The following is a 16,264-nucleotide window of genomic DNA, read 5'->3' as shown; positions in this document are numbered from 1 at the left end:
ATAAATCATACTAATTATGTTTTTTGACAATTTAAAAATGCAGAGTTTAGGTTTAGGGGATATAATATACAGTTTGTACAGTATAAAAAATATGATGTCTATGGAATGTCCCCATAAAACATGAAAACCCAAAATCTCTCTCTCTCTCTGTGTGTGTGTGTGTGTTGAGACATGATGTACAAGAATAAACAAGCAGTTTCTTTAAATTGAGAACAAACATCAGTGGCTGCATTAATTGCAGAGCTTTTAACCTGATTATTTTAATGAAATTAATATAAAAAGACCATTTAATGCTTACTGGAACAAATTACAATTTATTAAACAGTCCATTAAAGAGCATGTCACTATAATCAGATCAAATAATGAGCCATCAGTTTAATCTGAAGAGCTTCAAACTTGTAAGTTGTGTTCCAAAGCGTTTTTCATCTCTTTATGGATGTGGTGAAACTACAAAGAGAGATGAGACAGTGCTAAGAAAAGACCAGAAAAAAACTTGGCAGGATCTAGAAATCGGAAATGCTCCTCCAGATGCAAGCAAATTTTCTGTGAACGCTAGTGCAGAGATATGGGGTTGAAGAAATGGAAAACAGTGACCTAGGGCGGGTCACACACACTTAAAAGTACAAGCTAACAGACATATACACACAAACATTCAAGTTCCCCAATGGGCCCCATCGTCCACATCTTCACACGCCCCACACGGCTGCCATATGACCCGGCTCCTGATCTGCCCAGCACTAGGCAGCGCTACTGAACACTGTCTTGATACAGACAGTGCTGAGATTCCCAATAGGGCACGCTGTGATTCGAAAGGCCTGCTATGTGTCACCTAAAACCACATTGCTAAGCTCAAGTCACAAGATAAACATTCCTGCCAGCTGAATCGCACTGCATTTTTTATCACATCAGGCTAATAATCAGAAACATCTTCTCTGTTATACGCTCTGTAGAAGAAGCATCTTATTTAAGCAAGTACATGTCCATTCTAAGTATTTAGGGATTTTTCAATACAAGCCAACACATCCATCCAAAAACAATGCATTCGGCAATCATCTCTGACTAAATATTTGTATGGAAATGGCTCATAAACATCTCAGTAAAAACATGCAAAAAAATTTTTTTGTCAAACAATATGGGGTAAATTGTCACAACGAGAACCTGTCATTAAACCTAACCTAACCTAACCTAAACCTAACAACAGTCAATTAAAGGCTTTCAAGCGACATTTAAACAGTAGAACAATTATGAAACATAACAAGCTGCAGAAATAGCAGAAATGTGAAAGGTAACCTTTTCTGTTAGTCAAAAGTAATTGTTATTTCAAAAAAGTATAAAATTACCACATATTCTAAAACGTGCAGGAGCAATTAAAATCCAAAATGACATATTTTTTATATATAAAAAAAATGATGATATCGATTTTTTTTTTCTAAAGGAAAATTAAGAAATGATTCGAGATCCTTTTAACTAGATATTTGAAACCAACATTCAAAACCACTTGAAGGGCAAACCAGCATTTATGTAATTGGACATTTGACACAAAGTGGTCAACTTCCCCGTGTGACAACTAGCCCCGGTCTGCACATTCTATGTGCACCAACATCACTGAGCAATGCATGATTTCTATAATGGTACTGTACATAAAACATTTTCAGATTTTCGGTTTCAGATCACTCAATCTTATCTACTATATAAGCTACACTTTTAATTTTATAATTAAACAGCATTTATTTTTTAAATATACTATAGCATAAACACCACAATTGTAATTAAAACAACCTTTGAAAGCTCTCTTCTAAAAGTGCAAAGATTTCATTAATTTCCCATCTTACCTGCCCTTAATGCACGTGTTAGATCTAACAGGTTGTGCTGAATCTTTAACTCTTCCCTTCCACCCTGTGAACCTGCAATGCTGGGCTCTTCACAGAGCACCTGTGAGGTGTCCACATGACCCCAGATGGATCCCTCACCGGACAGCGCATTAGGAACCAGCCCATGCTGCTGCGCAACCAAAGAGTGCAGGTCTCGAGAATACATCATGATAACTCTCCAGAAAACATACAAATAAAGAGCAAATAGATCCTCTACTTGAGAGAGAGAGAGAGAGAGAGAATGCAGGGAGGGGCAGTTCCTGTGTTCTTCCCCTGAGAGTGTGTGGACGACCAGAGATTAATAGTAGTGGAGACGCTTCCACAAAAATGTGAGGCTAAAAAAAAAAAAAAAAAAAAAATTCTAACAGGGAAAGGCTTTCACATTCTGTGCTCATGACATCACTCTTTTTTCTTCATCCTTCCTTCCTCACGCTCATTCTTTCGCACATGTGCATGACAGGCCCTTGCACAATGAGCATGCTCACATGTATGCCTGCATTTATCAGCAAACACAGATATTAAAACAAGGGAAACATTCTAAACATGTTACTGTATATATGAATGTGCATCCATTTGCAAAGGTTAGATATTGCATATCTGCTTACTGTTTTAACCACACTGTCTTTTTGAGCTGAGTACATCCCCGTTCGAATGTTTGAGGTCAGTAATTTTTATGAAATCTTTTATACAGCAAGGACATATTAAATTGATCAAAAGTGACAGTAAAGACATCTATGATGTTACAGATGATTTCTATCTCAAATAAATGCTGTTGTTTTTACATCAAAGAATCCTGGGGAAAGAAAATTCACGGTATCACAGTTTCCACTAAAATATTAAGCAGCACAACTGCAATATTGATAATAATTTTTTCTTAAGCACCAAATCAGCATAAAAGAATGATTTCTGAAGGATCATGTCTTCATGACACTGAAGACTGGAGTAAAGATGCTGAAAATTTAGCTTTGCCATCACAGAAATAAATTATGTTTTAAAATAAGTTAAAATATATTAAAGAAAACTTAATGAAATGAAGAAAATTTTATATTCCTGTTTCTACTTCTTTCAAAAACGTACAGACTTTTGACCGGTAGCGTAGGTGCATTGTGCACAAATACACCTAATTTCAGGCTTTTATAACAGAATCAAATCAATTGAATTCAACACAAACCCTAGAATAGAAAATACAATATACAAAACCAAATAAAATGTAGGTATAAAATGGTAACTTTAATCTGCAGGTTACACAGGGTCGTAATGCATTGAATTCTGTTACATCAATAAAGATCATTCATAAAATTCCTTTTTAAGCATATAATGTTGCAGTACATATTGAAGTTACTAGATAAGAGATGAATATAACTCCAATTTATTCGCCAACACTTGATGAGATTTCATTATTGACCCAGCATATACAGCTCCCAACATATTAGCACTTTATGTAAGCACTGTATTACAGTCTCACCTCTACCTAACAAACACATTTTTTTGCAGTGCTCTCATATTGTGTAAGCGTGCGTGTGAAGCCTCGAGAATGCTAAAGGGGAATGAATCAATTACCTTCAGGCCTGTCAGACTTCCAACTTGTGTATAAGAATGGAAGCCCTTTAAGTAGAGACAGGAATTGTGTTAGGTAATAGACAGAGAGAGAGCTGGTGTGAGAAAGTGCTGAGATGTAGTTCCACTGAGGGATTGTAATTACAAATATTTGGCCTTTACTGGAGACCATGTGCTTAGAAGCATGAAAGAGCTATCCTCTTCTCTGTCACATACTTACACGGGTCTCATTTCTCCTGTGCCTTGACCCACTTTAAAGTTGCTGCTGAAAAATGCACAGAGATCTATGGCCGTATGCCATTTGAAGGCATCCGCTGCTCACTACAAAAACACGTCTACAGGGAAGTGATTGTGTCCCTGCGCTCTCTTTGCCTTGGCTCCTTTAACCTTATGAGACAGGACTAAGTGGTTTGCTCTGCAGAAATGGCTTTTCTCTGAAACTCTTGGACTTCAATAGGGCAAGAGGACATGCAGCTGAACAGAACGCATGTGTGCATGCGCTGTGCCACTTTTCAAGTAGCTGATCAAAGCATTCCTACAGATCTGAAACAGGCTCAGAACTGATTCATGAATGATGCTTTTCAGACTTCACGATTTCATTCATAACTGCAGGACGGCAACAGGCCAAGAAGTCACAACAGAGAGAGATGTTTTTGTGTTAATTCACTGCTGAAAAGACTGACTGAAATCTACCCCAGCCAAAAACCTTTCTATGACACAATCGTGATTAAATCTGAATAGATGTGGCATTTATATCAGTGTCTTAACACTTGATTGTGATTGGTCAGTTGTAGATTTCTACAATACATTTTTTGTATAATGACGGCTAAATGATAATAACTGATTCTATAGTTAGATTCATAGCTCATGTTTCACTCCATGCTCTCTTTCTCCTTGCATAATAATTTCAACTCAAATCGATATATCATGCTCATTTATTTACTTTGCCTCCGGGTCTTCCGTCACATCATTAATGCACATTATGCATTACATATTCATAGATAGTAGCATGAGAAAGCCAGAGCATTTACTGTACAATACAGAATGTTATTGTTTTATTATTTTTTGGTGCACTGCAGAAAATAATATTCCTAATGAATAGTGTTTGTTTTAATTAAATAAATATATATATATATGAAGAGTTCAGATGCAAAAGCCTCTAAGTGCCATCTGAAATTTTCTTCTAGAATGATAATTTTTATCAAGCTTGTTTATTTAATTTCGGTAATTTCACTTAAATGACAATTAATAGGTAATTTTCATTGCCATTTAAGTGTAATTACTGAACTTAAATATACGAGCTTCATAAAATGTATCATTCTAGAAGAAATTTTCAGATGGCACTTAGAGGCTTTTGCATCTGAACTCTTCATATATATATATTTATTTTAAAACAAGATAAATTTAGTGGAGAACCAAAGCTAATTATTATTAAAATACATCTTGAATTTAAGTATATATTGTCCTTTTCTACATTTTCACTAAACAATAGCTTGAAACAATAAGAATTTTTTTTTATTTTATAAAAAAGTCTGAACAAAATTGACAGGAAAACATGAGAAAGATACTGTAGAGATTTGTATTGTGTGCTTATTTCATTGGCCTGAGACTAACATAGAGTATTTTATTATGAATATTCTGATTGGAACTGACATTTACTGAGTCGGCTTATTTCAACGATTGGGCCCTGTAAATCATGTTGGGATGTAAGTGTTTCAAAAAGAGATTGAAATGAAAGAGGGTCTCACCTTAAAGCCAATGTCACCTCGTTTACAGCAGAGGCAAGCCAGCATGAGGAAGATGAAGGTAAAGAGTCCAGAGAAAGACACAGCCACCACAGCCAGAGAGGACGACCAGGACAGCTCACTCAGTGGAGCGCCATCTGCAGGACAGATACAACATTTTTTTTCAACATCAAGAAATTTATATAATGCTATACATTTGTGTTTTTAGATGCTGTAACAGTAATACAATACAAAATACAGTAATACAAATACAATATGACTACTGATTAAAGTAGTTTAAAATGGAATTTAGCATGTCACATTTTGAACTTTGTGGCCATTTTGTAACTTTAACGCTAACAATTAGCATTTTACCTCCCAATAAAAATGATACATTTAATGATCACATTAAAGCTGTAATGTTTGTTTAAATAGTATGAGAGGCAAAACATGACTTTTTACTGATGGTTATTCTCAGGATTGTCCTGGCTGCCTGTATGGTTGCGTTTAAGTCCATTTTTTATGCCCTTCCCTCGCTAACTTCCCTCCATCTCGTTCACTCGGATGTACGCCATTGCTTAAAGGGTTAGATCACCCAAAAATGTAATTTTTAAAAATGACTTTCTTCTTTCAGCCAAACACAATTGGAGTTATATTTAAAAATATCCTGGCTTCCAAGCTTTATAATGGAAGTGAAAAGCTGAGATTTTGAAGCCCAAAAAAGCAGATCAATCTATCATAAAAGTAATCCATATAGCTCCAGGGGGTTAATAAATGCCTAAATGCAAAGCGATGCATTTTGTAAGAAAAAAATCCATATTTATATCCATCTCTCTGTTCAAACAAATAAGGCTGGGCTGCAAACTCAAGCTTCTGACGTTTCTCTTTAAAAATTATTGTTTTAGACTTCTAATTCGTCACCGTTGTTTTGTTTTACTCTATCCTTTGTGCTTTCCCTTTCGTCAATATGTCGGGTCAGAGGTCACTCTTCCCCCAGAACTAGACTTGCGTACGGCAGTTACCCGAAGCTAGTGATTCGAGTTAACAAAAGTTAGAAATATTTAATACTCTGATTGAGTTTGGCTGAAAGATGAAAGTCATATACACCTAGGATGGCTTGAGGGTGAGTAAATTATGAAATAATTTACATTTTTGGGTGAACTAACCCTTTTAGTTGCATGAGCGCCCACTACTGGAGTGCAGTGCCCTTGATCACTTGGAATCTGCAATGGAGCTGATTTATTATTTACAGTTTTTCCCCCTTATGAATTAGTTTTATGCACCATTCTATAGGTCTGTGTGTAGGCTTGGGCTGTTGGAGAAAATATAAAAAATTACACAAACAAAAAATGATAACAATACAATAAACTATAACAGTCAGCTACATGTAATTTGCGGTCAAATGTCAAAATAACTCCAATATCATATACTAGGATTGTGTGGAGGTGAGGGTAAATTAAGCGCGATCTGCTGTGACGTCACATTCGTGTTGCATTGTGGTCTATGGATCTGCCTGAAGTGTACATATTGAGTAGACTCGCTCTCTCTGTCAAAATTAAAGGGATAGTTCGCCCAAAAATGATATTTAAGCCATGATTTACTCACCCTCAAGCCGTTCGAGATGCATATGTCAATCTTTTTTCAGACGAACACATTTTCAGTTATTTTAGAAAATGTCTTAGATCTTTCAGTGGTTATAATGTGAAGCAATGGGGTCCAGCTGATTCAAGTCGCAAAATGTGCATGCATCCTTCACAAAAATAATCCATCCGGCTCCAGGGGGATAAACGAAGGCCTTTTGAGGGTAATCCGTGCAGTTTTGTCGTAAAAATATACATATTTAAAACTTTATTAACGAAAATAACTGGCTTCCGGTGGCGGTCGGTGCGCGTTCATGGAGATGGTTGCTGGCATATGACGTAGGACGTACTGCAGGAAGCGTCGTGACGTAGAACAAGCGTGACAGCGCAGCCAGAGAGCAGAGCAAAACAAAACTCTACGTTCGCTCTACGTCACGACGTCATTCATCTCCATGAACGCGCACCGACCGCCACCGGAAGCCAGTTATTTTCGTTTATAAAGTTTTAAATATGTATATTTTTACGACAAAACTGCACGGATTACCCTCAGAAGGCCTTCGTTTATCCCCCTGGAGCCGGATGGATTATTTTTGTGAAGGATGCATGCACATTTTGCGACTTGAATCTGCTGGACCCCATTGCTTCACATTATAACCACTGAAAGATCTAAGACATTTTCTAAAATAACTGAAAATATGTTCGTCTGAAAAAAGATTGAAATATGCATCTCGAACGGCTTGAGGGTGAGTAAATCATGGCTTAAATATCATTTTTGGGCGAACTATCCCTTTAAGGGGTCAAGGGTCCGTCCAAATACACTTATCCCGCCCACTTGGCGAAGTTGAACTGGTGGCGGGGATTCCCCCAAAGGGAAGTGTTTAGAGAAGTTATTAAGTATATGTCTAAATGTGGAGCTAAACACAGCCCTAGTATCTGGATGGTACTGTGATTTTAACATAGCAGCCACTACTAGGGGTCAGGAATCTGGACTTGTTTGTAAGGTCGATATTAAGTCTAATTTGTGTCTTTTTCGATTTGGATTTTAGATTAATTAGTTGCAAGGACTTCATTAGCATCGAATGTCTGTTGCTGACTAATGGCATTAAATGGTTGTGCTGTGTTATTCGCCCATATGACATATGACCTTGGCGAGAGAAACGTTTGGCCTCACAAACTGAATTTAATCCACCATTGAGTTTCTTCTGCTTTCACATTATTCGGAATAAGCAAAACAGCCAGGTAACAAATTAAAATGCTGAAGCCAAAAGGACCATGGGCTGAATGAATGTAATGTTACATTCAGCTGTTTTCTCTTACCTTTTAAACTGTCTGATCTAATATTGCGATATGCAGGCCAGGGTCGCATATATTATTAAAGAAGTGCTAGGGCAAGCACATAAAGTCATAAAGAGCATAATTAATTCATAATTTATACAAGGAATATGCAATCTAATTCATCAACTAGGACAAGAAAATAACAACCCTAAGAATGATTGTTACTGTCAGTGATGCCGTATTTGCTAGCTTTATTTATTTATTGGACTTGCAGTGTCTTATTTTCACTCCAAATTCAGCTTCAGTAGTTGCCATGGAAACTGGAATGGATAGGACGAGTGTAAAATCTGCAGTTGGCTGCAAAACGCTGTGTTTTTCCAACACATTCCCTCAATCCATGAATCCATGCTATCTATCACCATGCTACTCTATCTATATAACAAGAAAAAAAGTAGACCATGAAGATATGGATGAAGAGATGGTTTTATGTGAGTGCGTTTGTACTTGGCACATTTCATAAGCAATATATTGTGAGGTCTCATGAAATGCATTCATCTATATTTGATTCTTTCTGATGCTGAACAACTCACTGCAGCTGCATTACAATCAGACATAAATCATTAAGTTCAAATCAGCAGAGAGACACCAGAAATATAGCTAAACCATAGAGACACTGCACTAATGAGTGACAAATACCCTTTCAAGCACCCTTCAGAAAAGGTTATTTGGAAGAAAAAATATAGTCACTGTTCCAGGGTGAGGGATACAATTACACACACTCATTACTAAAACTGTCAAATAGTAAGGACAACTCAATGTCCTCAAAATCAGTTTTTTTGACGTTTCACTACATTTGTGACGATGTTTTCAAAAAAGTATTGTCAAACCTATACATACCACATAGTCTTCACTGTGAGATCAATGGTATTGAGTCCTGTCTTAATGAAGACATTGAGAGGGCCCGAGAGCCTTCTACTCTTAATGAGAACAGATATTACTAACGGAAGGGCACACATACACTTCAAAACTGAAATAAGACTTTATTTTTACTTGCATTTATTCGTATCCCTCAAATAATCTGTACTAAACTCCTTTACTTAAACTATTGCAGCAGAGTTGCAGCAACAAAAGTTTAAAATTTACATTATTTACATTTATTCATTTAGCAGACGCTTTTAGCAGAAGCGACGCAGAAGCGACTTACAGTACAGAGAAAAGGAGGGTAGAATGTGTGTGTTAGCTAGTAAGATGTATGTGTCAGTTTGTGGATTGGTAAATTGGCCGCTGATGGTGGTTGTTTTATTTATAAAGAATTTTTGCAAAATCATCAGCTGTTAGGGTTGATGAAAGTGGAGGAGGAGGAGGGTTGAGAAGAGAGGAGAAGGTTTTGAAAAGCATGCATGAGTAAGAAGAATTGTTCATTTTGTCGTGATAGTGAGTCATTTTAGCAGGATATTAGTAGAGATATTAGCAGAGAAGGAAGAGAGGAGGGATTGATAAAGACCAAGGTCAGTAGGATCTTTCGATTTGCGCCACTTCCTCTCTGCACCCCTGAGTTTAGAACGATGTTCACGGAGAACATCAGATAACCAGGGGGCAGAGGGGGTGGCGCGGGCTGGCCTGGATGAAAGGGGGCAGAAGTTGTCCAAGCAGGAGAGTAGAGTATCAGTTGCACTGTTAGTATCTAGTATCTGCATATTATACCAAACATTTTAAATTGGAATAATATTTCACATATTCCATTTTTACTGTATTTCTTATTAAATAAATGCAGCCTTGGTGAACATAAGAGATTTCTTACAAAAACATTTTAAAATCTTACTTTTGAGAGGTAGTGTGGTTACTCTGCTAAAGAAAACCTGTGTGAACTTGAGTGACTTCATTGATCCTCTAAAAATCCTCTTGGTACCACTTGGTTAAAAGCAATAGCCAAACATAGCCAGAGTGAAGTTAGTTCTGAGAAAAGCTGATATGTTTATAATGATATTCATACAAATGTGATCCAAGTGTCCAAATGCTTTTTGGGGCAATTGTATAAACAATATACTAACAGAAACGGGGAATAGCAAAGTGCTATCTAAATCTAAATAAATAATGTCTGGTTACATAAGTGCACAAATCTGACATGTGCAGAACGCAGTACAAACCAGTGTACACTGACTAATGTGACAACAAAATTGCAGATACCAAGTGAGTGTCTGTCATTTTGATACACATAACCGTATATATGTGAAGAAAAGTTACGCATCAATAATGAATGATGCTTTAAATTAAAACAGTACTGGAGTACTGTTAAGTTAGTACAGACAATTCATTTATAATCAAGTAGATCTGGTTTCAATGCTAATAGTCTAGAATCTAAAGACCTTTGCTGTAGCAATTACAATCAGAACTAATGATTCTGCCTCTCTCTGCTCAAGTGAGACTGTACAGTGATTAGATGTGTGAACAATTGACAGTCACATTAGTCATGTAACACAAGCTATTTCTGAGATGGCTGTCTAGTTATCTTCATCTTAACACATTCTCTGAAACACATTGTCTGGATCCTGTGAGCTTAAATTCCAGACCGTCTTTTCAAAGTGCGACTGCCGCTGTGACTCATCGAGCCATTACAAGGCTTTCACGTTCAGGTGCTCTCAAAATTTGTTCTTTGAGGTTTGATTTGGCCCAATCAAACTCTCAATTTGCAATCAAACTTTAGTCTAAAGTGTTTACTGGAACTGTCTGAAAATCCTCATCAAAGTGTTTTATAGCTTACAATGAACCCAGAGAGAATAAAAATCATGTAACAAATAATTATTTGTTTCCAATAAATAATTTTCTTTTGAATTTTCTATTCATCAAAGGCAAAATCATAGTTTTCACAGACACAAAAAAATATTAAGCAGCTGTTTTCATCATTGATAACAATAAGACATGTTTCTTGAGCACCATATTAGAATGATTTCTGAAGGATCATGTGACACTGAAGACTGGAGTAATGATGCTGAAAATTCAGCTTTGCCATCACAGGAATAATTTACATTTAAAAAAAGAAAATAGTTATTTTAAATTGTTATATTTTACAATATTACTGTTTTAACTGTGTTTTTGATCAAATAATTTCAGCCTTGGTGATCATAAGAGACTTCTTTCAAAAATATTAACACAAATCTTACCAACCCCAAACTTTTGAACAATAGTGTACAGTATATATTCCATTATATTTAATAAAACATTCACCATAGAATGAATGCCCAGGGTGTTTCCCTCCCTATGGCCTGTGACGCTGAGATGGACACAGTGACCCTAAGACAAGTGGTTTGGAAAATGCATGGATGGATGATAGAAGGACACTTAATATCCCAAGATACTGTAATTTACCCCAAACTCTTTATAATGGTGCTAAAACATGATGGAGCTCAACGTTCCAGGTCGTCTCCCCAGCCTGGCCTCTTGCTGTCATTCCATGGGATTCAATTCCATTTAAATTCCATCTCACAAACTGAAAAGGAACCCTTTCTTAAATTTTGCACAACCCTGCTTCCCAGCACCCCATGCTTTAACGTCTAAAAAATAAGATAGGTTGAGCAACTGCTGTTCTAGAACAATCCGAGCATGAATACAAGGAGATATGCATGTCTGATATTCTCCGGGCATTTGTTATAAAAAAAAAAGAAGCAGGAACAGAACAATGTTTTAAGAGCAGCTTTTTTAAAAGCAGTGAACATCTAGTGTTACAAAAAAAAAAAAAAAAGTTCTGAATGCTGTTTGCTCTTTCCTCTCTTTCTCCTCCAGAGGAGCTTCGGGGTTGGTACCCATTTTCAGTCAGCTCAGGAAGAGAGCAGGAACAGCTCTAATGACTAAATGATGAGGGATGGGTGGGGGTGAACCAGAGCAAAGCCATGAGAGCTGGAGGAAACGTGTACCCTGTTCCTGGTGGGAAGCCACTTCAGCTTGACAAAAGAGCCTCAAGCAGAACCTTTAATTTACAGCAGTCAAGAACAACAGCATTCAAGCAAGCAGATTCATTAACATAAACTAAGCCCAAACTGCTAACCAATCATAAGGCTGGGTACTGTTTCCATGGAGATGACTGGCAGGTGATTTAAACGGAACAGTCTGGTGCTTAGACAGGTCATTCACTTTCACTTATTTCTAAAATGCCAGAAAAGCAATAATGGGCCTTTAGAAATGTCAGCACACACACACACACACAAACACAGATTCTTCTCTGAGTGACAGGTCTGTTTGGCAAAATCAGACAGCGTGAACTGACATATACACATTTCAATTGGTGGACTGAAATAAGGAGGCAAAGCTCCAACCTGGTCTCACAGGAAAATTCGTATGAATTTGTACAATGTGAATTTTTAGAAGAAAGCATGGTCCAGCTCTAAACATAACCGCCACTGTGGCGTAAGCAGATCGCACCAAAAAAATATGATTGAGATAGTACAAATTCATACAAATTATTCACCAATTCACCAAAAGGTAAAAGAGTAATTTCACTATTTCGTTATTTCACTATTTTTTGTATTAGTGAAATTACACTAGTGTTATTTACACACTAGTATTTGTATTTAGTGTGTAATTTTTGTATTTATAGCTTCAAAAAAACATATTCAAAACATAAACTAATATAAAAACTAATATAAAACAGTATTTTTGTATATATATATATATATATATATATATATATATGGAACCCGGAATGTGGTTTAAACTGAGGGGGACCCCTGATGCCCCAACCAACCCCCCCCAAACCTGCAACCAACTCCCTGGGAATCAAATCCATGACCTTGGTGTTTTTATCACCATGCTGAGTCTTTACTAATGATCTGAGTTGAATCAGGTTAGAGCTTCACTATTCTGGATAAATTTAGAATTATGTTTTATTTGTTTTCAAACAGAGATCACAATTTTCTCACGATGAACAGACAACTAAACAAAATAACATAATTTACAAGAGGTCCTGACAAAATGATAATTGCTGCAGTCTATTTAAAACATTTAATGAATCTGAATGAATTATTTAAAAATATTAGTTTGAATGAATGATTCAATGACTAGCATTTCACTAGGTGCGTTTGACTTCCGCTGCGGTTGGGTGTAACCGATCGATCGGCGAGAGTTTCCGTGTACAGTCGGGGAGGAGTTGTGTCCGAAATCACCCCCTACCTACACCCTTAAGTAGAGCACTATTTGAGGGGACAGCCATTTGTAGTAGTGTCCGAAACGACAGTGGAAGTTATCGAGTGCACTCATTCAATCCCAACCGAACGGCGCACTCAGTGTACGAATTCGCTCACTCGTTTTCATTCATTCCCTCAAGTAAACTATATTAGTGAACTAATGTAGGCAATAGTGAATGAGGGTATGGGGGCGATTTTGGACACAGCCCAGGACCAGGATTGGGAACCACTGAGCTAAAGGAAGCAATTCAAATCTATTGCAGAAACAATAGTGAGATAGAAAATGCTGTAAAGACAGTACATCAGCTTAAACATTGTGCTGAGAGAACTCTCTAGATGACACATACTTATCCTTACGCTGCTACTCAGGTAGTTTTAATGTGCTGGCATTACTCACATCCCTCACTCGACTATCTCCAACAGCTTTGCGCAGTCAGCACGAAAGCAGACAAAAAGCGAGAGATGAATGATTTAAACTTAGGGATAGTAGAAGCTGAATGCCAAACATGCTCAGAGGAAAGAGAGAGAGACAGTCTGTTCAAACATGATCAAATGTTTAATCTAATAAGCTGAAGCCTAATATTGATGAAGAGACAGAATGTAAGAACAGAAGGTGAATCAGGGGACGGGTGGAGGGGTGGAGAGGTGGAGCTGGACCACGGCCCATGACAGACAAACTGAAAATGGACATAGACATAATGCACATATGGCCAAAGAGCTGCTCACTCTGCCAGACTAACCCCAAATACAGCCTGAGGACATGAGAAACACGGCACCCTAGAGACATCAACACATCAGAGCAAACAAACTCGGCGGCCATATTTGCGACGCCCCAAGCAGATCGTTTGTATATGGTGCCCATATATAATGCATCCATACAGTAAGATGAAAATGTTAATGTTTGTGAATGTTCCATATGTTATAATGGTAGATCACCATGTGCATGTCTCATTGTATGTCCTTTATGACAATGTTTCGCAATCCTTGAGTGTGTAGTCAAAGGATTTTATATATAAAAGCGGTGTACAAATAAGCTGATTTTATGCTGACTCTTTCTTTATAGGCAAATATGTGTCATTCACTGCAGTGAAGAGTGAAATAGTGAACAAGCAAACATAGAGTATATGCATGAATTCATACATTCTTTTGCATAATATTTGCATAAATTTCTGAGTTTAACACTGAGCTGAGTCTGCTGACATGCTATCTTGGACAAGCAAAGACAACATTTCCAGTTTTCTATTATCTTTAACAACTACGTTTCAAATAAGTTTTTAACGAGGGAATTATTCAAGTTTCTGTTTTTAAGAAGCTGCATGGATCTATTAAATCACACACACACACACACACACACACACACACACACACACACACACACACACACACACACACACACACACACACACACACACACACAGGCACACTTAAGCATGGCTGTTAGCATCTGTGTAGTTTCTTGGTACAAGAAGTTAAGTTCTTGGAACCGTGCTAGGCTCACAAACGTGGGGATTATGTAACTCCCAGTGAAATATGCCACCTTCAATGAAAAACCTTCAGTAGTGTAATTGAAAGTCAATCCTTTAGATACCTTACTTCACCACCGCTTTGAAATTGTAATGTACCCCTGCATGCTTAAAGCATGCAATCAAAATGTCATCATGAAATCAAAATAGACCCTACTTACTTTGTTAGCACACATAACTAGTCTTGTGATGAACACTTAATCCGTGCAAGTTAATACACAGAATTTTTTCTTTGTCGTGGTGATCTTTAATCAAAATCTGAATATTTGCTGAATATTAAATGGCGTTCCTTTTCTGATTACTTAATTTTGATAGCTTGGGTTGAATATCCTTAACCACTCCACTCCGTCAGTCTGCTATGAGCGAGAGATGGAGAGGAGGTGCACGAAAGTAAAACCCCGCACTCAATTCAATATTCCATTTCACTTGGAAATACGTCACAACACTGAAAGTCGGTTGCAACTTCCGGTTCACTTGGACTTGAACTCACTCTCAAACAGCAATAGGATCAATCTTTTACCTTTAAGTCTGTTAAAAATGCAAAAGATTTCATGATTCCTTTTTTAGAAGATTACAAACTTGTACGACAAAAAAATAATAATAATAATAATTCCAAAATATATTTATAAAATATATTTGTGAGATAAATAGTTGTAAACAAGTGAAAATGCAACTATGACCAAATTATTTTTTTTATTTTTTTTTAAATACAGTTCATTAATATAAATCTACATCTAACTTACAGCCATAACAGCTTGAGTTTGCTTTCATTTCAACAAAGAATTCTGCCATACTGAATAGCTAAGGATAAATGATGATACATGTTACCCATTTGTTTTCCAGGTTTACAAGTATCAGAGAAAATCAGAGGCATTCTAAACCAATACACAAATAAAATAGATTGAATATTCATTTATGATAGAGAATAGCAAGTCAAAGTCATTTATCCTACTTTGCAGAGACTCTGACCCAAATACTTATGGCCTTCTTTTTGTACAGTCACTCACCACTAGTTAGTGTGACATTTTTACAGCAGGTACACAGATTTGCTTATTTCAGCACTACTGTGCAGGAAGGCCGGATACACAGCAGAGAAGTGTGTGTGTATTTGTCAGAAACACTTTTGGGGTTTACTGGTGCTTATGTTATGCTAAATCAACAACTCAATGACCCGCCAGTCCATCCTTCCCATTCCCTTGATCCATGCACCTACTTTAAAATACAGTTCATTTATTTCAGTAGTTGGCACTTTGCCATCTGCATGATGGAAAGAAGGAGAGAGAGAAAAAAATATATCAAGTTTTTCCCATTGTGATCTTTGAGCTGAATCTCATTTTAACTTTCTCATTATGACTTGAGACTCTTCCATGCCTAATGTTTACTTTTTATAGGCCTCATTTAAAGTATGTGTTCTTTCAAAAGCTACGGCACATCCTGAATTTACCTGGATCCAAGAAACTATTGATTAGGGCTCAGAAAGGCAAACTAATATCAAAGATTTGAATTATGGGATGGTTTATATGGATCAAAGACCCATTATTCTCCCTCAATCCAGAT

General features: G+C 36.9%; 1 protein-coding gene across 2 annotated transcripts in view; it reads right to left on the bottom strand.

Moving 5' to 3' along the window:
- aatkb (apoptosis-associated tyrosine kinase b) overlaps positions 1–16,264 on the bottom strand; it is a 50,265-nt gene that overhangs the window by 19,441 nt on the left and 14,560 nt on the right. Inside the window, exon 2 of one of the 2 annotated variants that reach the window (XM_084134724.1) lies at positions 5,177–5,310. In XM_084134724.1, the coding sequence (XP_083990850.1) occupies positions 5,177–5,310 (134 nt within the window). Of the gene's footprint in view, positions 1–1,832; positions 2,191–5,176; positions 5,311–16,264 lie in introns of those variants that run through there. The other variant, XM_084134726.1, reaches the window with a different exon arrangement.

This window comes from Abramis brama, assembly GCF_963993115.1.
Source record: "Abramis brama genome assembly, chromosome: 14".
In the NCBI taxonomy this organism is placed as follows: domain Eukaryota; kingdom Metazoa; phylum Chordata; class Actinopteri; order Cypriniformes; family Leuciscidae; genus Abramis; species Abramis brama.
Note: the sequence above shows the minus strand (reverse complement) of the source record. Positions and strands in the feature narration are given on the sequence as shown.